The sequence below is a fragment of the Telopea speciosissima genome, chromosome 8 (assembly GCF_018873765.1).
Source record: "Telopea speciosissima isolate NSW1024214 ecotype Mountain lineage chromosome 8, Tspe_v1, whole genome shotgun sequence".
NCBI classification, from domain to species: Eukaryota; Viridiplantae; Streptophyta; class Magnoliopsida; order Proteales; family Proteaceae; genus Telopea; species Telopea speciosissima.
In genome coordinates, this window is record NC_057923.1 from 60,782,600 (window position 1) to 60,807,880 (window position 25,281).

At 38.1% G+C, this 25,281-nt stretch overlaps 1 protein-coding gene and 1 pseudogene across 3 annotated transcripts; both read right to left on the reverse strand.

Moving 5' to 3' along the window:
- Positions 1-2,325: 2,325 nt before the first annotated feature.
- LOC122671328 (uncharacterized isomerase BH0283-like) lies at positions 2,326-15,252 on the reverse strand. 3 transcript variants are annotated; one of them, XM_043868480.1, is made up of 6 exons: positions 15,214-15,252; positions 14,895-15,122; positions 10,839-11,159; positions 10,451-10,612; positions 2,671-2,754; positions 2,326-2,585 (listed from the first exon to the last, which is right to left on the reverse strand). In XM_043868480.1, the coding sequence occupies exons 1-6, from the start codon at positions 15,241-15,243 to the stop codon at positions 2,478-2,480; spliced, it is 933 nt and encodes a 310-aa protein (XP_043724415.1). In that variant the 5' UTR covers positions 15,244-15,252; the 3' UTR covers positions 2,326-2,477. The 3 variants fall into 3 exon arrangements, with proteins under 3 accessions (XP_043724415.1, XP_043724416.1, XP_043724414.1); XM_043868481.1 differs by lacking the exon at positions 2,671-2,754 and adding an exon at positions 10,057-10,140; XM_043868479.1 differs by lacking the exons at positions 2,326-2,585; positions 2,671-2,754 and adding exons at positions 9,812-9,971; positions 10,057-10,140.
- Positions 15,253-20,124: 4,872 nt separating this feature from the next.
- LOC122671334 overlaps positions 20,125-25,281 on the reverse strand; it is a 32,809-nt pseudogene continuing 27,652 nt past the window's right edge.

Below are 25,281 nucleotides of genomic sequence, written 5' to 3' on the forward strand. Positions count from 1 at the left end.
GAGTGATGTTGTGGCGAGGAAGAACTCAAGGATCTATTAGGCGGTCATGGTCATTGAGTTGCTACTGGTTTTCCAGTTTGATCGATTGTGCCGTAGAGGGAAAAAATGAAACTTACAGATGCATTCTCCACCGGAGCAAGAAAAGCAGAGAAGAAGAGAAAGAGTGAAAGAGAAAACACTGCAAATCACACTATTATGCTTTCGTCCAGCAAAAGGCTCCCACAGCTTCGCAAATACTGCTCAGACCCACCAGCTTCCCTGGCGGCAAACCTAGCTGTGACTTCCGCTCTCTAAATCCATTACTATTTCAGCCATTTGTGTGTGCACGACCATGATCCCTTCTCTTTCTCTCTCCCTTTTCAGGATTTCCTTGTGAAAATCCATTTTTTCTTACCATTTTTGTGAGACTTCCTTTTTTACGGCGTTAGAAATTTGCGTTATTTTTTAGGTAAATTTAAATTTTAAAAAAAAAACTGAATCTTCTATGCGTCAGTGGACAACCAAATGCATAGAAAAACTTGGAGCAAAAAATCTGTACCACATCTTCTGTGGGATTGGTGTGGAATTTTATCTGCTGCTGTGCACTGCAAGGTCCATTGGTGTGACTTGGGAGATTCTCTACCCCTCCCCCATATGGGTAGTGGGGAAACCTTTATATGAAACTTTTAATTCAGATTTTAACCATTTTTTATGTTTATTTTAGGGGAAAAGGCTGGGCTCGCCCAGGGTGCCCTTCCCTTTTGGAAAAGATCCATTTGCCCTCCTGTGTTCAACTATGTGATTGATGTATGCCGTTAGCTTATCGAAAACTGGCGGCATGCCCAACCCTCTCCCTTACTTTAGATTGTAAATTGCTTAAGGAGAAACATGTGGTATCTATTGCATGAACTCACCCGTGTTTATTCATGTTTTCCACATGCCTGTCTTGATGATATGAACATGTTGATTGTATGCATGAAGTAGTGAATTTATTTTGCCCTTTTAAACTTTTAATGAGATTTATTTCTAAAAATTCACTTTCTAACCACTTCCAATACTCATTTCAGGCTTAAAATTGACTAATGAGCTAAATGTGAAATCATGTATTACATAAACCCACCCAATCTTTCCATATCCTATGTGAATAGAGATTATGATCTCATGATCATATTAAGTGTCACCAATAATGTTGACATCTAATTTTTCCTATAATTACTATTTTAAAGAGACGTGAAAACTGGGGAAAAAAAATAAATATGGTCCACCTATTTGAGCACACAAAGTAAGCCCAAGCAACTCTTCAAGGTTCTTACTTTCTTAAAGTTTAATTGCTGTTGGCTAAAAGTACCAAGTCATGTTCCATGGAGAATAAAGAACTATCACCATATATATGGTTAAGAATGGAAATTTGAAGTGAAAACGTTGGAGAAATGTTTCCTGTGAGAGAGTGTACTGTCCACGCTCAGACATAGAGGTAGGCAAAATGACCGATCCCACCCCATGAAAGGCGAAAATAACCACCCGCCTCATGCTTTTGCACAAATTCCCATTGACCTGCACGCACGCACGCAGGGGCCACACTCCCCACAAGAAATGCTTCCCCTGAAAACTTTTTCCAGAGGTGATGCTTTTTTCTCCTTTAAAGGAGATTTCTGAGAGTACGGCATCGATGGAGCTATTGGTTACTAGAAGGAGAAGGTGATGAGTTCTTACCCTGGATTATTATGAACTTCCCCTTTTTTTGGAGTGTTTTGTAAAGAGTATGACACTTTAGGCAGGGAGTAAATTGACATTTTAATTTTCAAGGAGGTATAAATGTGGGGAATTGTGGAATTGCTACGTGGATATGGAGATGGTGACTGGGTGGGTTTTGTGGCTGTAAGATTTTCTGGTGGGGTTGTTTATTTATTTGGATTCTCAAAGGTGAAGGGATCTTGAAGTTGGGTTGGGGTCTGGTTCCTGGTGGTGAAATATGAATATCTCTTGGGGATGGAGTGTAAAATTTTCACTATTTCAATGAAATTTCTCAGGTGTTTTATAAAAAATATCTGTTATAAGTTAAACCTACGTTGTTTCAAGGTTGTCTCAACAGATCCATTTATAGAAGTAAGTAGAAGTAAGCTGAACTAACAGATTTGGAAGCAAGTACTACATGCGGGATCCTCAAATGGACTTTTGTTTGCAGGAGGAGAAAAAAACAAGAAAAGGAAAGCATGGACCAAAAATGGCAGCAAATGCTTACTTCACTTTTGGTCCCTCTCTTTAAATTAATGCTTACAAATTAAAAGACATGAATACACTGTATGTATCGCTTTGAAGATTAATAAACGAGATAAGCCAATAGTATTAGATTTTAAACTTGGTAGACATTCATTCAATGCAAATACAAGGTCTAGCAATCAACACAAGTATTTAAGAGAGAAAAAAATACTTTTAAAATTCCAAAATATTGGTATAATTTACATACTATTCCAAGGAAAAGGGAGTTATTTCCTTGGCTATGCTAATAAGGAACCTTCCATGACAATAACAGCTTTGCCTCGAATCAGTATTCTCTGGTTTGTCTCATCTAAATGCAATTCCAGAACTCCACCCCTTGGAGATGCCTAATCCATATAAATTGTGTTATTGAGAAATCTCATGCATGTATTTGTGTCTGTGATAGAAAGAGAGGAGAGTTAAAGAGGATACCTGGTATGCAACAAGATCACATTTCCCCAACTTTTTGCTCCAATAGGGCACCAAGGCACAATGAATGCTTCCAGTAACAGGATCCTGAAGATAAATGGAAGCCATTTCAAATGAGCCAGACCCATTAAGGATATTTAGAGTAAAATTATGTTAAAAAAATTATTCTTCTTACTTTATAATCTTTTTGAACAATCATCATGGTCCAATAATGGAGTTTATTTGCAAATTAAGTGTAAGTTAGGCAAATATATTTGTTTGTATTTGGTTTGAAAGTATCTTTGGTCGAAAAAGAGAAATAGAGACAGAGAGAGAGCGAGAGAGAAAGACATGCAAACTTTGTAGCATGTGGAGCAAGGTGAACCAGCGAATCCCCTTCACGAAAATCATTTGTATTTCAACCAACATGGGGAAAATTTTGCAGAATTATAACATAAACACTAATCAGATAAAAGATAAGAGTTAATCAATTCATCTGTCGGCAGTTGGCACCCAAGAGAAATGAAGATGTTACCTAAACTTTCCTCTATTAATGTGATAAGTTTTAGAGGCAAAATGTATTTCATCCATGTGGCAAAATGAAAACCACTTTTTTGGCTGTGTTTCATTGGAATAGACAAAATTTTGACAATTGAAATTTGGGAAAAAGTCAATTACATGGGAAATGCAGCCAATCTAGAGGGTTCTCTATATACTCAATAGTATGGAATAGCCACATCATCCTTCAACATAGCAAAAATTAAAGCTGTTCACCAGGTTGCTCACAAAAGGACATTCCCAAAACCTTTACCATAAACATACAAATATGTCCCCTTGTCAAGATTTTAGGGTTGTGCATTCGACATATCATATATGTGTTGGATATCAACACTTATATCCATGTCTCTGTTATGTAGCACCATTCTAATTAAGCACTAATACAGCTGTTGACAAACTTGGCATCATAAAGGGCGTACCCAGTGCACGAGGCTCCCGCCAATGTGGAGTCTAGCGAGGGTCATAATGTACGCAGCCTTACCCCTGCTTCATGGAGAGACTCGAACCCGTGACCACTTCGTCATAATGAAGCAACCTTACCGTTGACAAACTTGGCATCAAGATTTCAAAATGTTCGGTTCACTCACCTAGACTCACTATAAGCTTCCTATTTTTCCAGATGGTTTTGGTTTTTTTTTTTTAAAAAAAATCCCCACAATCTCTACATAGAGTAAATAATAGAATCAAACCACGTAAAAACTATTCACTTCAGAAACCATATTGTTTTGGTACAGCAACTATTGCAAACAAGAGTTAATTTCTTTACTCCAAGTCAGTCTCTACTACCTGACTTCTAGAAAAACAATCAATAGACAATCAAAAACCAAGCAAGCTTTAGAACTAAAAAAAAAAAACCAAAAAGAGGAAAAGAAAAGATGGAAGATGCTTGCAATGTTCAACAACGATATAACTAAAAATCTTCATAAGTTTGGTACAACATTCACGCCAACAATTAGCTGTATAGATAATATCCATTAAGAGATCATGTCCAAATTTAAGATGCCCAAGTACCAATTACTGCAAGGAAAACAGGATACAGATTTAGTAAAGTCCAAGACAAAAACAAAGATATTATGGCACTTAACATAATGACAGTTTATATAAAAGATAAACACCAAAAATTGAAAATTTTCTTCCAAAATAAAAAGAGACAGTAAAACAAAGTATAACTAGCATCAAGCACAAGAATCCTCAGTAATTAGTCACTGTGACGAAGCACAAATATATAGCAATTACACAAGAAAAACAAAATCATTACATGATTGACACCCATAAGTGCAAGTTTTTCGTGATTCCATTAAGATTGAAAGTAAAAAAAGGTAAAACAAATAAAAATAAAAGAGAAGTGAAAGGAATGATTTTATTCCATTAACATAATTAAACGAAGTGTGGCTCAATCTTTCACATTTACTTCTACAACATAAGCTTCTAAGTATCAATAATAAATTTAGTGACTATTTGTCCGTAAATATAAGTTCTGTTTCAAAAAGTAAATTACTGTCAACAAGGGATTAAAATACTTATTCACACATGAAAGATAAACAAATAAACCGAGTCCATTTTATGTTCATAAGAAACAAAGAAGTTACCTCATTAACCCCCAAATTTGGACAAAAAAAGCGACTGAAGAAATCAAATCCAGATCCGTCAGGACCAGGCCCTGTAACAATGATCCCTCTTCCAGGCCATTTTCGTATCTCATCCCATTGTGCTTGTAGATCTGCAATAGTCTTTCCGGATGAGAGCTCGACCTAAGAAAATGCAACCAAGTTCCCTCTTTGAGTACAAATGCCAAAAATTCCCATATTGGAGCTAAATAGAATAGTGTCAAATTACATGCAATGCTACAAGCATTAAGCAAGAAACAGGAGATGGACTAGGATTAAGAAAAGCAAAGACTTCCGACTCCATCAATTCTTGAAATGAAAGTAATCCAAGTTGTCACCATGTTAAAAAAGGGTGTACGTACCCAGTGCACAAGGCTCCCACCACTACGGGGTCTGTGGAGGGTCATAATGTATCCAGCCTTCCCCTGCTTTCGCAGAGAGGCTGTTTCCAGACTCAAACCCGTGACCACTTGGTCACAATAGAGCAACCTTACCGTTGGCCTCTTGTCACCAAGTTAAAGCCCACCAAAAAAGGGTTACTATAGTTCTTCCATGCATATTGATTCAAAGCACCCTAATATATCAATAATCAAGAGTCATTATAAATGAATAGGATAAAATAAGTACATAGAGGTCAAGGTCACCGCCACCAGCTACAGCTGTTTTACTTATATTGACCACAGGAGCACCATTCAGGGTTTCAGCAAGTGATGGAATATCTGCAGATTCACACTCTAGCACAGGAATTGTAGGGAAATCTAATTCTATAGAGAAGTGCTCTTCTGGGTTGCCATCTGAGAACTTTGATGCGTCCATATTTCTTCCTGTAGGAACCCTTTTAGCAGTCAGAACTCCAGATAGTGTGACGAACTCGATAACATCTGTTCTTGCTAGCCTGGATGCAAAGAGAAAATGTGCAGATGCCAAGGTTCCATGCCCGCAAATCTTGACCTGTAGATAAAAATGAAAACTGAATTATGTGCGAATTAATTTATCAACAGGTGTGAAAACAATTGATCTATTGACAACTAGCCAATGTATGAAATTTAGCAGAACCCATTGGTACTATACAATGACAACTAGTGAACATGGGCATGGTAAGAAGGGGATCATCATTCAATTAGTTCCAATTTGTATATGGTGCACCAAAGGTCCAAAACACTTCTCTCTCGGTTGACTGTTCCTCGGTGCTACCTTCAGCATCATGAACTATGGGAAGGCAACTTTGCATGGGATGTTTCACTAAAAATATTGATGTAGTTCAAGAGAACAATAATGGCAGCAGCAAACCAGCCCATCAAACTGGACCAAGAATAGGCTATTACGTGTAATTTTGAGTGTCAAATGGATTGTATAGGATATGGTCTTCATATTTTTGGATTTACTTTTGTAATGGGCTAATTCTATAAGCCCAAATATTAGGGATTTAAGTCCTATGCGGGGTTAAGTAGTTATTATTTGTTTCTTAGTCATTAAGTGTTGGACAATGGCTGACACTGAGAGGGGGATGAATCAGTGTATTTAAATTTTTCCTTTTTTATCTGACTGGCTCAACTCAAACTTGCAACCCACTTCCGGCAGTAATAACAATCAGACATACAGTCATGTGCACACCCAAACTGCAACCACTATGTGTGGTGAGTTTCTATTTCCTTGTAAGTTTTATTTAATTGCTACTTTGTTATTCTCTCCATTAGCCAAGGGGAATTTCTATTTTTGTAACAAGGCAATTTATAAATATAGGAGGAGGTAATTCCTAGCCTCCAACAAATTTGACAGCCATTGAATGTGTGGTTTGTGCATGTGTGTGAGTATGAGAGACACCCATGCTGTGAGAAACAGCAAACCTTGGTGAGATTCCGAGGTGGAGATTTGTGAGAGGCCATCTCTTAGTTGGTGGGAGACCAACATATCCCTTTCTTTCTTTCTTCTACTGGTAAGCTGATCTACTGTTATTTACTATTAATTTCCTTATTTCTATTCTCAGTTCTCACCTTGTTTCTACTGAACTGCATCTGACTTTCCTGTTCAGCTGTTTGAATCCCATACTTCCATTCCAATGACCTGTGCATGGTGCTACAGGGTTAGAGGACGTTACTTGCTGTTTTCCAGCCACCATTCCCGTTTTAGTAGGTTCTATTTCTCTGCTTTCTAATCTGGTACAGGACTCCTTTTTTGATTTCTGTAACTGTTATTGATTGAGACCAATAATCTCTGATTATATGCTGTTTCCTGAGTTTCTAATTCTGGTTTTAGAAACTTGCTAATTCTGTAACCCATAACTTCACATCTAACCGTCAGATTTTGACCAAATTTTGATGATGTGTTCTCCACCCAATTAAATACATCCGACTAGAAGTTATATCTTCATCAGATTGATCTGCTGTGATCTCCCTGCGGTCCTGGTTATTGGTTTCTTGGTCATTATTGGTTTGGTGATTAGGAACCCATCAAATACTCTTGTTATTGCTTTGACTCATAATCCCCAAAAAATGGATCCCACTCTAATACAATAACAACAAAGCCTTATCGGTTAAATGGATCCTTACCCTCCATTCAGCTCTATTCGAAATCATATGTGGTATAAGGCCTAGGCTATGCATGTCTTTCTTCACCAACTCTCCTAGGGTTATTCAAGGTTTCAGTGAGTACATTTCCAGGAAAAGCAAAATTGTGTTTCTCTTAGAAATCGTAAAAAACAGATAATATGGAGAATCTAAAGTTTAGTATCACTACACAAAATTGAAAATAATTTTTTTTCTTCTCCCGGGGCAGAGTGATCAGTGGGGGTATAGAGATGAACAGAGATGATAGTAGGTAGAAGAACATTAAACGAACCTCAAGTAAAGGAGTAAACCAGCGGAGGTGGAACCGCGTAACAGAATGATCATTAGCGTCCGATTGGGTAGAGGAAATCGGAATCAAGAAACACGTGTCCGACACGTTGAATTCCGCGGCAATAGCTTGCATCCATTTCTCATCTTTTTCTTCTTCCAACAAGCACACTGCCGCTGGGTTTCCCTTAAACGCCGCATCGGTGAACGCGTCTACCTGATCGAGTCATGCACCTTCATCTTAAAACCACAAAATCTCAAAGCGCACAGACCATAAGAATCAAAGGAAAAGGAAGAGAGAGAGAAAATACCACAGCGTACTTCACGGGACGCTTCACCATTTTTTCGGAAGGGGAGAGAGAGAGAGAGAACCGAATAGGAAACCTGCAAGATTCTTCCTGTATCGACTTATTAGTGCTGAATGCGCCTGCGTGAGTTTTAGTCTTCCGTCTAATTTAATATGTGAGGTGTGTTAAGACTGATGTAACCTTCTTCCCAAGTCCCCACCTAAAACATGGAATGCTCCTAAATCGTGAATCTCGTGACACGACACACTACAAGGATGGTTCAGCTGGAATCTCGGACAGAGGTAAGACGGTCATTATGCACCTTATTGTGTCTGCAAAGCATGACGTAGGATGACAGCTCGGCAAATCCAAATTGATTAGGTTATCACATTTGTTGGTTATCACATTTGTTACATGGTACATGGGATGTCTAATGATGTCAAGTTGTCAACCTTCTTAGATCATTGATTTAGTAAAGGGAAAATTACATGCCCTTCCTATACTATAGTCTAATTACACATTCTTCCCTTACATTTTTCCCTAATTATATTCAGACCCTTTTGACTAACAACGGTTAGGTATTGATTGAAGAAGACAATTTTACCTTTGTACTAAAATATGGACTTGGATCTTGTGCAGTTACTGTGCAGCACCAAAAACCACCCTAAATACAGGGGGAGGGTGGTCATTTCACATGTGGGGCCCAGGTGGGATCCACCTATGAAATGACTACCTTACCCTTATTTTTTCTGTCGTTTAGCGGTGCTGCATAGGTGCAGCTCCCGCCACGGCTGGATAAGATCCAATTCCCTAAAATATTTATTAAAAAATGATAAGGTCAGGAAATTTAAATTTAAAAGGATTCAATTCTTTATCAAACTAACTGCAGCATTGACAGGAACGTGAAGCAATTAGTTGTCCATTTACTACTGACATATGGAAAGAAGAAAATTCTGTAATATCCCAATTCAAGAAACCAAATTCACAAGGGGGGATTCAAATAGTTCACCATTCCTGAACAACTAACAAATAAGAATGTGGGTTTTTTTTAGCAAAAAAGAGGGGGGGGGGGGTTTAGGGATTCAAACTTCTTCACCAGTCCTGAATAGCTAACAAAAAAAGAGGGGGTTCCTCTTCTTCGCAGCATGGGTAGTGTGGGAGAAGCCTTTATATGAAACTTTTAATTTAGATTTTAACCATTTTTTATGTTTATTTTAGGAGAAAAGGATGGGCATGCCCAGGGTGCTCAACATGTGTCATCCTCCCTCCTTCCCTTTTGGAAAAGATTCATTTACTCTCCTGTGTTCAACCATGTGATTGATGTATGCCGCTAGCTTATCGAAAGTTGGCGGCATGCCCAACCCTCTCTTTTACTTTAGATGGAAAGTAAGCTTAAGGAGAAAGATGTGTTATCTATTGCATGAATCCACCCGTGTTTATTCATGTTTCCACATGCTTGCCTTGATGATATCAACATTTTTTATAGGGTGACTTGTTGATTGTACGTATGAAGTGGGGAATTTATTTTGCCCTTTTCAACTTATATTGATTGAGAATTATTTCTAAAAAAATAAAATAGAAAGCATGGACCAAAAATGGCTGCAATTCTGTAAAATTCTGGGAAATTCGCCTAAATTGATAAAAGTACATGGGCAAATGCTTCCTTAACTGATGGTCCCTCTCTTTAAATTAATGCTTACTAATTAAAAGACATGAATGCACTGTATGTATCGCTCAGAAGATTAATAAATGAGAGAAGCCAATAGTATTAGATTTTAAACTTGGTAGACATTCATTCAATGCAAATACAAGGTCTAGCAATCAGCACAAGTATTTAAGGGGGAGGGGGGGGGGGGAAATACTTTTAAAATTCCAAAAATATTGGTACAATTTACATACAAATTCCAAGGAAAAGGGAGTTATTTCCTTGGTTATGCTAATAAGGAACCTTCCATGACAGTAACAGCTTTGCCTCGAATCAGTACTCTCTGGTTTGTCTCATCGAAATGCAATTCCAGTACTCCACCCCTTGGAGATGCCTAATCCAAACAAATTGTGTTATTGAGAAATCTCATGCATGTGTTTGTTTCTGTGATAGAAAGAGAGGAGAGTTAAAGAGGATACCATGTATGCAACAAGATCACATTTTCCCAGCTTTTTGCTCCAATAGGGCACTAAAGCACAGTGTATGCTTCCACAAACAGGATCCTGCAAGATAAATGGAAGTTTTTGTGATTTCATTACGATTGAAAGTTATAAAGGAAAAGAAAAGTGAAAGGAATAAATTTATTCCATTAACTAATTAAATGATAAAGCATGGTTCAATCTTTCACATTTACTTCTACAACATAAGTTTCTAAGTATTAATAATAATGAGAGTGACTAGTTGTCTGTAAATATTAGTTACATTTCAAAAAGGAAATTACTGTCAACAAGGCCATTAAAATACTTATTCATAATTGAAAGATAAACAAATAAACCGAGTCCATTTTATGTTCATAAGTAACAAAGAAGTTACCTCATTAATTCCAATCTTTGGACAAAAAAAGCGAGTGAAGAAATCAAATCCAGATCCATCGGGAGCAGGCCCTGTAACAATGACCCCTCTAGCAGGACATTTTTGTATCTCATCCAATTGTGGTTGTAAATCTGCAACAGTCTTTCCGGATGAGAGCTCGACCTAAGAAAATGCAACCAAGTTCTCTCTTTCAGTACAAATGCCAAAAATTTTTATATTAGAGCTAAAAAGAAGGCAACCACCTAGCTTCCAACAAACAGAGAAACAGGAGATGAACTAGGATTAATAAAAGCAGAGGCTTCCAAATCTATCAGTTATTGAAATGAAAGTCACCAAAAATATATCCATAATCAAGTGTCATTATAAATGAATGGGATAAAATAAGTACATAGAGGTCACCACCACCGGCTTCAGCTGTTTTACTTATATTGACCACAGGAGCGCCATTCAGGGTTTCAGGAAGTGATGGAATATCTGCAGATTCACACTCGAGTATAGGAATTGTAGGGAAGTCTAATTCTATAGAGAAGTGCTTTTCTGGGTCGCCATCTGAGAACTTTGACGCGTCCACATTGTTGCTTCCTGTAGGAATCCTTTTAGCAATCAGAATTCCAGATAGTGTGACGAACTCGATAACATCTGTTCTTGCTATCCTGTATGCAAAGAGAAAATGTGCAGATGCCAAGGTTCCATGACCGCAAAGCTTGACCTATAGATAAAAATGAAAACGAATTATGTGGGAATTTATTTACCAACAGGTGCGAAACAATTGACCTATTGACAACTAGCCAATGTATGAAATTTAGCAAAACCCATTGGTACTATACAATGGTAACTAGTGAACATGAGCACGGTAGGAAGGGGATCGTCATTCAATTAGTTCCAATTTGTATATGGTGCACCAAAGGTCCAAAACGCTTCTCTCTGGGTTGACTGTTCCTCGGTGCTACCTTCAGCACCATGAACTATGGGAAGGCAACTTTGCAGGGGATGTTCCACTAGAAATATTGATGTAGTTCAAGAGAACAAGAATGGAAGCAGCAAACTGGGCCATCAAACTGGACCAAGAATAGGCTATTATGTGTAATTTTGAGTGTCCAGTGGGTTGTATGGGCCATGGGCATTATATTTTTGGGTTTACTTTTGTAATGAGACAATTCTATAAGCCCAAATATTAGGGATTTAAGTCCCATGTGGGGTTAAGTAGTTATTTTCTGTTTCTTAATCATTAAGTGTTGGACAATGGCTGACACTGAGAAGGGGGGGGGGTCAGTGTAATTGAATTTTTCTCCTTTTATCTGACTGGCTCTAACTCAAACTTGCAACCCACTTCTGGCACTGATAATAATCAGACATAAAGTCCTGTGTACACCCATCCTACAGACAAAAGCACTTCCAATATACACACATGCACAGCCACAAGAAGCACACCCTTCCAGCAGACAAAAGCACTTTCAATATACACACATGCACAACCACAAGAAGCACACCCACAACACAAGATTTTTAGGTTACAGCATCTTTGTGAAAGCAGGGGTAAGGCTGCGAACATTATGACCCTCCCCAGACCCCACAGTGGCAGGATACTCTCCATTAGCCAAGGGGAATTTCTATTTTGTAACAAGGCAATTTATAGACATAGGAGGAGGTAATTCCTAGCCTTCAACGATTTTGACGGGATACTCTCCATTGAATGTGTGGTTTGTGCATGTGTGTGAGTATGAGAAACACCCATGCTGTGAGAGACAGCAAACCTTGGTCAGATTCCAAGGTGGAGATTGGTATGAGGCCATCTCCTAGTTGGTGGGAGATCAACATATCCCTTTCTTTCTTTCTTCTTCCACTGGTAAGCTGTTCTACTGTTATTTACTGTTAGTTTCCTTATTTCTAATCTCACTTCTTACCTTGTTTCTACCGAACCACATCAGCTGTTTGAATCCCGGCCCATACTTCCATTCCATTCACTTGCGCATGGTGCTACAGGGTTAGAGGACCTTACTTGCTGTTTTCCAGCCACCGTTCCCGTTTTAGTAAGTTCTATTTCTCTGCTTTCTAATCTGGTGCAGGACTCCTTTTGTGATTTCTGGAACTGTTATTGATTGAGACCAATAATCTCCGTTTATATGCTTTTTCCTAACTTTCTAATTCTGGTTTTAGAAACTTGCTAATTCTGTATCACCCACATAACTTCTATCTAACCATCAGATTTTGATCAAATTTTGAAGATTTGTTCTCCACCCAATTAAGTACATTCGACTAGAGTTATATCTTTATCAGACTGATCTGTTGTGATCTCCCTGCGGTCCTGGTTATTGGTTTCTCGGTCATTAATGGTTCGGTGATTAGGAACCCAAGAATACTCTTGTTATTGTTTTGACTCATAATCCCCAAAAAGTGGATCTCACACTAATACAACAACAACACAAAGCCTTATACCAACTAAATGGGATCGGCTACATGGATCCTTGCCCTCCACTCAACTCTATTCGAAATTATATGTGGTATAAGGCCTAGGCTATGCATGTCTTTCGTCACAACCTCTTCTAAGGTTATTTTAGGCCTATCCCTGACTCTTTTAGCTTTATCAATCTGAATCAAGTCACTCCTCCAGACTGGAGCATCCAAAGGCCTCCGTTGAATATAGTCGTGCCACTTCAAACAACATTCTCATAGTTTATCATGTATCGGAGCTACACCCAACTCAACTCTAATGGATCCCAGTACTCTAATAGCTCCGCATAAATCAACTACATACCAGGTGGGTTTTAAGGTTAATTGGAACAGTTCCTTTCTAGTATAGTAGGAATGCCTATGGCAGTTAGTTGGTTAGTCCTATCACATGAATGTGCCCAATGCATAACATGGTATTGTTTGTCTACCATGAGAGATTTCACGAATGTACCCAACAAACCAGAATCATACCAACCAATAGAGAAGCTGCCTTCATTATTAAAAATGCACAAAAAAAAAAAAATAATAAATGTAGTTCTTCATAACTCAATTAAGAGAAGTAATAAAAATTTTTCTTAAATTACACGGCCAGTAAACCATGAGATTTTACTCTTCACTACTCAACTCTCTGCTGGAAGGTAATAATGGTGCCCAACAACTAAATACTACAGCTTCCTAGATCTAATTTACAACAGTAATCACTTACATGAGAATCAGCCAAAAGACTATAAAGAAGAGATAAATCGAAAAGAATAAAATTTCTAGTACAATCCCCCAACCCCTCCCCATCCCTCACCCCCAACCCCTCCCCCACACCCCCCCCCCCCCAAAAAAAAAAGTAGAACCTTCCACATTCCTAGAGTAGGAACAACAGCCATACATAGCAACATTCTTTAAATAAATAAAAAAAAGGGTAAATTACTCGTCACCCCTGGTTTTCAAACGAAACTCAAATCACCCTTGGTTTTCAAACAATACTCAAATCACCCCTGTATTAGATCCCATTATGACAAATTAGTCCCTATTGTTAGTTTTATGCTGTTAAGTGATGATGTAAGCCAGTTAAATAAATTTAAATCCCTAAACTACCCTTGACATCCAAACATAGATTTTGAAGGGTAGTATTGTAAATTTTATTCTAATGTTTTAGTACAAGGGTAAAATAGTTCTTTCACACCAACAACTAACAGCGGACTAACACCGATACAGTAGAAGGGGACGGATAAGGATTTTCAAAAACCAGGGGGTGATTTAAGTTTCGTTTGAAAACCAGGGGGTGACGTGTAATTTACCCTAAAAAAAACCACAAACCCCATGAGTCATGAATCATGACTCAACCATAAGAACCCACTACCTTCCCATACATTATATTATATATATGTAAAGGGAAAAAGTTCTTTGTCCGGGAGTGTGGCCTACACCAGCACTGTCATGAGTCTATCTCTCTCCTCCCCATGTGAAAAGACACCTTTGCCCCTTTATTTTAAGGAAAAAAAAGATAGACACATGGGAGTGCTGGCATAGGCCACACTCACGTACAGAAAAATGCTTCCCATATGTAAATTATACGTAGAAGACCCACCAACCAACTTGTAATTCCTAAAAAACTGCTTAGCAACTTAAACTTCCACTTAAAGAAAAAACAAAAGAAAGTGGGCCAGCTTAAAACCAACTGAGAAATTAGAGTTTAGAAATAAATCAAATAAAATAAACAAGTTTTAACTAAATTTTAATTAAACAGAAAAAAAAATAGAATTCAAGAACACTGAAACTTCAGATTCTCAGGGTTTCAGTGAGTACATTTCCAGGAAAAGCAAAATTGTGTTTCTCTTAGAAATCGTAAAAACAGATATCATGGAGAATCTAAAGTTTGGAATCACTACACTAAAAATTGAATGTAAAATTTTATTTTTTTTTCTTCTCCCGGGGCAGAGTGAGTGGAGGTATAGAGATGAACAGAGGTGACAGATTGTAGAAGAACATCAAAACGAACCTCAACTAAAGGAGTAAACCAGCGGAGGTGGAACCGCGTGACAGAATGGTCATTAGCGTCCGATTGGGTAGAGGAAATCGGAGTCAAGAAACAAGTTGCGGAAATGTTGAATTCCGCGGCCACAGCTTGCATCCATTTCTCATCTTTTTCTTCTTCTTCTTCTTCTTTTTCCAACAAACACACTGCCGCTGGGTTTCCCTTAAACGCCGTGTCACTGAACGCGTCCACCTGCTCGAGTCATCCCACCTTCATCTTAAAACCACAAAATCTCAAAGCGCACAGACCATAAGAATCAAAAGAAAAAAAACAGAGAAATTACCACCGAGTACTTCACGGGACGCTTCACCATTTTTTCGGAAACCAGAAAGAGAGAAAACCGAAGAGGAGACCAGAAAGATTCTTCCTGCACGAGTTTTTTTCTTCCGTGTAATTTATTTATTTATATGCGAGCCTGTGAGGGGTGAGTGATGTAACTTTCTAGTCTTCACCTGAAACATTGGAATGCTCGTGAATCGTGACTCGTGACACGTCACACAGACACGCATTGCTGAGCTGGAATGTCGTCCTAGTGTAGTATAAGACAGAAAACTATGAGCCTATCACATTCGTATGTGGTACATGCATGGATGATAATGATGTCAACTTGGATCATTGATTTAGTAAAATCCGATACCGAATCGGATCGGTGGTATGACCCATAGGGTAGTGACACGAGGTATTAAGATTATAAAATAAATTAAAAAAAAAAAATTTAAAAATCGGTATCAGATCAATTGTGTAAGGGACGTCGCATGAGCCAACTAATGAGAGCGTGGACGGCAGCACAATGGAGGGTGGAATTTCCACCATACATAGGGAGCATGACGGTCATTCTGTCACCCACTGTACGTAGGCGTGGCCCCTGGGGACTTTTTCCCGTATATATAAATTTTCGAGATGAATGGGTAATCTGACTGTTTTGAATTAGTTCCGGTCCCAAGGGGCCAATCCTAAAACTATTCCATTTATTAAACGGTTCTAAAATTAGGATATAATCCTTCTTAATAATGGAAAATGTCCAATACTAGCTCTTAAGCAGTTCTTAAGAGCTATGTGTTGCAGAGATGAGAATGTTAAGATGAATGTACGACAAAATTAAGAAGGATAAAGTGAGACACAAATGTATTAGAGCTTCGATCAGTGACAAGTTCCGAGAATGTCGTTTTAGATTGGCCATTTACAAAGGAGGCCTGAGAAATGGGGACGCCCCAATAAGGATGAGTGATCTGATTTCAATTGAAGGAGCTAAAGAGCTAGGGAGAGGCCAAAATGATCATAAGTGTGGTTGTGAAGAATGACATGCATAGTTTGGGTCTTGTGCCAAGTAAGACTTCAGATAGAGCCTATTAAAGAGTAAAAATCCACGTTGTATATACCCATGTAGCTAAATCGAGATTTTCCTGATTTCTTGGGCCATCTATTTTCATCTTTCATTTTTCATTTCTTACTTTTCTTATCTCATTTCTCTATTTTTATTCTTCATTCCTCATAAATTTTTTTCCCTTTGTTGTGACGACTTCTGTTTCTTTTTTTTTTTTTCTTTTAAAAGAATCCATATAGCCGAATCCATTTAGTTGGTTAACTCTTAAATTTCCTGAATCTGCCAATTCTTTAATCAACTTTTGGTTTAAAAAAAAACATTAGGAAAGGCAGTCCTAAAATCATCTCATCTCATTATTAATCGATTCCAAAATCAGATACCAAAGCCATCCGGATTCGGAATTTTATTTGACACCCTTGAGTAAAATGTAACTTTTCGCACCTAATGTTTGTTCGGTTGGGTTGGTGATGGAGATGATGGCAATGGAAATGAGAATGTGAATATGAACACAATTGTCTGCAAGGGTAAAGGAGGGGTGGGGTTTAGAAAGACTGAACACCATAATAAAGCCCTCATTTTAAAGCTGCGTTGGAGATTAATTTCTAATACTTCTTTTGTCTGGTCCAGAGTTCTTAAGGAGAAATACTTTCCGAAAACCTCTTTTTTTGACCCTTCCATTAGGAAGAGAAAAGGGTCGTGGATTTGGAATAGTATTACAAATATTATTCCCAACCTTGAAAGATTTGTCATTAGGAAGGTTGGGAACGGTAGATCCACATTTTTTTGGACGGACAAGTGCATTCCTTCTCTTAATGGAAACCTTTTGGGGCATGCATTAATTCCTCTTAATAAGAAAATGCTTTTCTTTTCTATTGACAAATTCAGAATGAGAAATGAGTGGGATGTCAAGCTCCTTAACCAACTTTTACCTCCTAACATCATTTTTCATTTAACTCTTACCAATTTTTCGCCTTGTGATGAAATCAACTCTTACCAAATTCAGAAGAAAAACCTGGAATGCTCATGAATCGTGACTCGTGGCACGACACACGACATGCATTGCTGAGCTGGAATGTCGTCCTAGTATAGTATAAGACAGAAAACTATGAGCCTATCACATTCGTATATGGTACATGCATGGATGATTATGATGTCAACTTGGTTCATTGATTAAAATCCGATACCGATTCGGATTGGTGGTATGACCGATAGGGTAGTGACACGAGGTATTAAGATTATAAAATAATTTTTTTTAAAAAAATAATAAAAATCGGTATCAGATCAATTGTGTAGGGGACGTTGCATGCGCCAACTAATGAGAGCGTGGACGGCAGCACAATGGAGGGTGGAATTTCCACCATACATAGGGAGCATGGTGGTCATTCCGTCACCCACTGTACGTAGGCGTGGCCCCTGGGAACTTTTTCCCGTATATATAAATTTTCGAGATGAATGGGTAATCTGACTGTTTTGAATTAGTTCCGGTCCCAAGGGGCCAATCCTAAAACTATCCCATTTGTACGGTTCTAAAATTAGGATATAATCCTTCTTAATAATGGGAAATGTCCAATACTAGCTCCTTAAGCGGTTCTTAAGAGCTATGTGTTGCAGAGATGACAATGTTAAGATGAATGTACGACAAAACTAAGAAGGATAAAGTGAGAAACAAATGTATTAGAGCTTCGATCAGTGACAAGCTCTGAGAATGTCGTTTCAGATTGGTCATTTACAAAGGACGCCTGAGGAATGTGGGGGACGCCCCAATAAGGAGGAGTGATCTGATTTCAATTGAAGGAGCTAAAGAGCTAGGGAGAGGTCAAAATGATCATAAGTGAGGTTGTGAAGAATGACATGCATAGTTTGGGTCTTGTACCAAGTAAGACCTCAGATAGAGCCTATTAAAGAGCAAAAATCCACGTTGTATACACCCATGTAGCTGAATCGAGATTTTCCTGATTTCTTGGGCTATCTATTTTCATCTTTCATTTTTCATTTCTTACTTTTCTTATCTCATTTCTCTATTTTTATTCTTCATTCCTCACACTTTTTTTTCCCTTTGTTGTGATGATTTCTGTTTCTTTTTTTTTTTTTTCTTTTAAAAGAATCCATATAGCCGAACCCATTTAGTTGGTTAACTCTTAAATTTCCTGAATCTGCCAATTCTTTAATCAACTTTTGGTTTTAAAAAAAACATTACGAAAGGTAGTCCTAAAATCATCTCATCTCATTATTAATCGATTCCAAAATCAGATACCAAAACCATCCGGATTCGGAATTTTAATTGACACCCTTAAGTAAAATGTAACTTTTCGCACCTAATGCTTGTTTGGTTGGGTTGGTGATAGATCCACATTTTTTTGGACAGACAAGTGCATTCCTTCTCTTAATGGAAACCTTTTGGGGCATGCATTAATTCCTCCTAATAAGGAAATGCTTTCCTTTTCTATTGACAAATTCAGAATGAGAAATGAGTGGGATGTCGAGCTCCTTAACCAACTTTTACCTCCTAACATCATTTCTCATTTAACTCTTACCAATTTTTCGCCTTGTGATGACTGCTGGTGGTATATACCATCCAAGCAAGGTCTGTTCACAACTAAGCTTGCTGCCACTGGGTTCAATCCTTCCATTAAGCATAATCTTCTAAATAACAATGCTTGGTGGAAATTTTTTTGGAAACTTCAACTCCATCCAAAATTTAAAATATTCTTCTGGTGTCTTCTGAATGCAGGACTTTCTATCAAGGCAACTCTATCTAAGTGGCTTCCGATCGACCCGTCTTGTGCTCTTTGTGGAAATTGTGCAGAATCATACTGACACTTATTCATATCATGTGATTGGGTCAAGCATCTATGGGTGGCAGGACCTCTTGGCTTGAGAACAGAATTCTTAACATTCCCAAATCTGTTAGAATTTTGCATCTCTATGATTCGTAAAACAAAACTCGATAGAAAGTCTCTTATCTGGTTTTTTAATGTCTTCATTATAACTTGCTACTTTATCTGGGGGGGCTCGAAATAGGGTTGCCTTTGGCACGGACAAACCCTGTCCGACTCAAATTTTAATGCAACTTTCTAGTTATCAATCTGATATGAATATCTTCCCGCCCCCTATTACATCCTCGAATGTAACTAAGGAGCCAGATATTTGTTTGTCTATTTCACAATTCGATGGTTTACCAAATATCAATTCTCATATTGTTATTTGCGCAAGATACTACAAGCCAGGTCTGAGCACAGCAGGATGGGCTTATTGTTTTTTGACAGGAGGACAACTTACCTTTTTTGCTGCTGGTTTTTAGTCTGCTTCGACGGAACTGGAGCCGATTTTGTATAGTATTAGAACCGGGCTGGATCAAACATCAGTTTTGGGGTTGCAGATCCAAGAAGTGTGGTGGTCTTATCCTAGGATCGCCGATGTTCTTCCATCTCCAACCATATCAGCCTGACCCTTACGACATCTTAAAGATTTACTATATATCTCTGACTCATAAAGGAATGTTAAGTATACTGCTAACGGATACCTTTTTTGTATAACTATAGTTCGGAATATGGCTCGCAATGCTCTAAGCAACAAAACGTACCGTATATATTACTTCCTTATATTAATTTTTCCTTTTTTCTTTCTCACCCAAAAAAAAAAAAAAAAACTGTGAGATGTTCGAAGCATTCATACCAATTGCAAGAACAATATAGTCAAGAAAGTTAGACGATCTCCAGAACAATAGTAGAGAAGAATGTCACCAGAAACTCCCTTTAAAAATCTATTGAACTAGCAAACTTGTCTTCAACAAAATGCACAACTACTTACAAAACATAGTTTTAAAATTACAAAATACAGGTACAATTTACAAAACATACTTTTAAAAAGAACTCCAAGGAAGAGGGGGTTATTTCCTAAGCAAGGAAAATAGGAAACCTTCCATTACAACAACAGCTTTGCCTCGAATCAGTACTCTTTGGTTTGTTTCATCTAAATGCAAGTCCAGTACTCCACCCCTTGGAGATGCCTAATCCAAGGAAAATGTATTGTTGTTCCAAAAATCTCAAGTATGTGTTTGTGTGAAAAAAAAAAAGGAGAGAGAGTGAAGTAGTGAAAGAGGAAAACCATGTATGCAACAAGATCACATTTTCCCAGCTTTTTGCTCCAATAAGGCAATAAGGCACAGTGTGCACTTCCACAAACAGAATCCTGGAAGATAAATGGAAGTCATTTCAGATGAGCTAGACCTAAAGAGTAATCCATATTTCATTCTTTAAAAAGAGAGAGAGAGAGAGAGAGAGAGAGAGAGAGAGAGAGAGAGATAACCACACATGGGATCGGAAGAACCTTAATTAACTTCCAAAATCGCTGCAGTGTTCTTTGCAGCAGGGTCACTCTTCTATGGCAGGGAAAATCGCTGCAGATATGGCGCCACTGGTTGCAATCTCCGATGGATACTCCGGCAAAGCGATAGGAGTGAGGGTAAAAGTTCGCAGTGAGGTCGAGAGGGGAGTGAAGCCTTTTCCGCTAGTTACTCTAGGAGCGAGAAAAAAGGGAGGGGAGTGAAGCCTTTTTCCCGTTGGTTACTCCGGCAGCAAAAAGTAAAGAAAAGAGAGGTGCTGCAGAGGACGCGTGACTGTGGAGTGATGGTCTGTTGGTTTTAAATGATTTTTTAAAACAATTAAGATTCAAAATAGGTTTAAATATTTGTTTAAATACAAATAAGTTTCTTTAACATTTTACCCCTTCTTTAATTTGTTTATTCAGTTTTTTTGGAGACATTTTATGTCTCTTTATGGAGCTCCTAAAGCTTTTAATCTTTTCAGTTTTTTGCTCTTATTTTCTCCTCTTAATGTCATTTCTTAAATGCCTTTGGTCCTCTATAAATTGAGGGAACTCTAGTCCTTTACGGATTAAAAGGGGGTTTCTTGAGATTACTTCTTTCTTGAGATTAACCAAGACTCTCGATCTTGAGATTAATCAAGTCTCCTTTGAAATGAATCAAGTCTCTTTTTGAAATCAATCAAGTCTACTTGAGATTGATCAAGTCTCTCTTGAGATGAATTCCCCTTTGTGTCATGTGCATGCATATATTGCATGTTATTATTTATTCTCATTGTTTTGTTGAGTTTTGGAAGTAATATTATTATAAGTATTTTCCTTTTAGTTTGAGCACAGCCTTGTAGTACTCGAAGGGGTCTAGTAGTCGAGTGCACGATTACTAGGGGAGTCAATGGGCTATTTTATCTTGGAGGCCGATTCGCATATTCCCGGTTGCACCATAGGGGGCGTCTATGGTCTTAAGGACAGTGTCAAGTGACACGACTCAGCCTGCAAATTTTCTAACATAATTTTTGGTTACAGGTTCCTGAAAGAGGTAGTGTAAATAATTGTTTGAAAGCTCTTACAGTAAAAATAACTTTCAACTCATTTATGTTTGATCTCTCAATATTCTGACATATAATTTCCTACATGGTCACAATGGCACCGTCCGACACTCGTTTCAGTTTTCCTGGGTTATTTTGCTCCGATGGGTACTCCAACAAAGTGAGAGGAGTGAGGGATTAGGTTCGTAGTGAGAGAGAGGGAGGAGTGGAGAGAGGAGTGAGAAAGTGTGGGAAAGAGGATAGAGAATAGAGGATGTTAGGGTTGAGGTCAAAATTTTTGCTTTCAAAACAGGCCATGTGTTTCTTTATTAGATGGAAGATCAAGGTGCAGTTCGTTCATGGCAGGTCAACAGTTGTGACTTGGATGAAACCTCCTACCGGGTGGGTTGCGATTAACTGTGACGGGTCCCTATGGAACGGTCTCGGGGGTTATGGTGCGATTGGGCGTGATTCCTCTGGGCATGTTTTGTTCGCAATTGCCGGCGCGCAGGGTGACGATAGTATTCTTCGAATGGAACTAATGGCAATCAAAGGGGGCCTTATTCGCACAAGGAACAAAGGGTTGGATCATGTGCAAGTCCGATCTGACTCGCTAACTTCTGTGCATACTCTCCTCGGTCACTTTCAGACCCCATGGTACTTTCATAGCCTGGTTGGCGACATTCTGTACTTCCAAAATTGCTTTAGGAGTTACGTCTTTGTACACCATTTCCGCAAGGGCAACTCATGTGCGGATTTCCTGTCTGGGTTCTTAAACTCTGCCCAGGAGATCGATCTCTATACAGACAGTCTTCCCACGACACTCTCTCGGCTTATAAGAGAGGATGCCTTGGCAAGAAATACTATAGATTGTAATTATTCCCTATTTTCTAATACAAAGCTCTCTTACTCTAAAAAAAAAAAAAAAAAAGAGGCCATGTGTGTACACGTGTCGTCAATCTAAGTTGGGGGGCAATTGGAGAAATGGAACAGATAAAAATTCATCCAAAGGCCTCAGTCAAGAGAGATGGAAGGAAAATTGTTCCTTTAAGGTGTGTTTGGTTGGCAAGTAATGGATAGAAAAGAAAAGAAATGAAAAAAAATAAAATTTCCTTGTTTGATTGTAAACTTGTAATAGAAAAGAAAAGGAAAAAAACTACATAAAAAGGCAAAGTGAGGAAAGGGGGGGTGTCAGCGAGGTGGCTTATGTGGTGTTGTTCTCCCAAGCATGGTTGGTTGGAAATGGGGCCTGAGCACCTGAACTACTTTCACATTGGTTACTAGACTTGGGAAGCTTATGGATATCGTAGTAGCAAAGGAGCTATTTTGAAAGCTTTTTAGGTCTTTGGGCGTTCTGGGACCTCTCTCCTTCTCTTCTTCTTCACCTTCTATATCAGACCTCTAATGATTGATGATGGAACAAAACCCAATTTCACCCCTTTCAAGCCAAGCATGTCTGTGATTGTTGGAGTCTTAAGGACCCTTTTCTCTACCACATTTCTTCTTCTTCTGTATGCAAAGCACTGCAAGACAAACAATGGAGTTGGAGGTTACACAGGTAATCACTACCCAAGAGTGATGTTGTGGTGAGGAAGAACTCAAGGATCTATTAGGCGGTCACGGTCATTGAGTTGCTATTGGTTTTCCAGTTTGATCAATTGTGTCGTAGAGGGGAAAAATGAAAATTGCAGATGCATTCTCCACCGGAACGAGAAAAGCAAAGAAGAAGAGAAAAGTTAAAGAGAAAACACTGCAAAACACACTATTATGCTTTCGTCCAGCACAAGGCTCCCACAGTTTCGTAGATACTACATAGACCCACCAGCTTTCTTGGCGGCTATCCTTCCACTACCGGTAAACCTGGCTGTTGTTAGAATTATGTGTCCATCAAACCTGAAGTATTAAATTATTGAATTTAATTTTTTACACTTTATTATTTTTGGGCTTATAAGAATGTTCCATAGGTCTTTACCTAAAACTTGTCTGAACTAATAATGGGACTGGACATCCCGTTTATATGATTTACATATCGCATGTCACGAGAAATAGTGATTTCGGTGCATGGATGTGGGTACACATCGAGAACGTGTATAGATGAGAATCTGGTGCATATATCTTATGTATTGCTACTGGTTGTGTGTGTGATATACTTACCAGCCACTCGATGGCCCTTTGACCTGAGAGATTCCATTTGTTGTAGTGTGGCATTACAGATTTTGATAAGTCAATGGTTGATGTCCAATCGGACTATAAACCAGTACACTGGATTCGTGATCCCGCATTGTAAACAAAGAGGATTCTCAACATGGAAGCCACTGCCCGTATGCAGGGAATATTCAAGAGAGAGAAAGTGATTGGTCGGAACTAAATCTGGATCCAGTGTTTATTCGAAATGTTTTATTAATTTATTTTCAATATAAAATTACTATATAAATTATATTAAAAATTAATTTTGAAGTTTTTCGGCCATCCGATCGCAATCACATATTCTCTCGATCAACGTACATGATGAATTGGGGATTAGTAGCATTAAAGTACATACCCTATAATTCATTATGGGGTATTAAGAAAGTGGAAGGGTTGATGTACAATAAAAGAGTTTATTGGACACATAGCATTGTAGGGGAGAACAAAATATTTATGATCAAATATCTTTTTATATTATGGCAAGAGATATTATGAGAATATCTCATGAACCATAATTTAGAAAGATTATATCCCTTTTGAGATTCTATGTCTTCACTTTAGTAGCAAATTGGAGTTGCAAAAATTAGAAGATTCACAAAACACCAAAATAGAAGATTGAATCAAGGCAAAGATGGAAGGAGGTTACTTGAGACCTAAGGATCTCCAAAACTATAAAAGAGGGAGAGGGAGGAGCCTTCCACGATATTGGCAGTGCTCTCTCCCCCTCCCACGATTTCTCTCTCTCCCCTCTCTTGTAGTGGTGTGTGTGAGACTTGAGTCAGAGAACTCAAGAGGCTTTGGTGATTTTTGTGTTCTTCTAAAAGGTTGCAAGGATTGATCAAGCTTCAAAGTGTTGAACGATTTTTCAATCTCTAAGTTTGCACAAGTTGGAAGACCTATTATCTATAGGAGGAGTTTCACTTGCGACTCTAAGGTAACCATGAATGTTATTTTGAAATTGTTTCTTCCCTACTCTTGATCATGAACTACGAGCATTGACCTGATCCAAATTCTGCTGCGTATCAGGTTTATTCTCAACAATTGGTATCAGAGCGTTGTTTGTACGTTCATGGTTGGAGTATGATTTTGATAGAATAGGATTCTCCATGATCTTAGAATAAATTTGTTATTTTTTTCAATAAGAGGATATATGTTTTGATTTGATTATATTATGATTGATATGAAAAGGGAAGAAAAATAAATAGTTATTTTTATTGGACTTTTTAGTTTAATTTTTTGAATGCACTCACACTTAATGGTTAAGTAGGTGATTTGCATTCACCTAATTTTTGCCATATGTTGATGTGGGATCACATGTATCATTACCTTATTGGACTAGATCATGGAGAATTTTTATTTTATCTTAATGGTTATGGGAATTGATTTAATATGTAAATCTATGTGAATGGTGGTATTTAATTGTTTATGTGAAATATAGAATGTGATGTGCGTTGTGTTCTCTTTCTCCTCTATCTCTCTCCCCCCTTTCTTT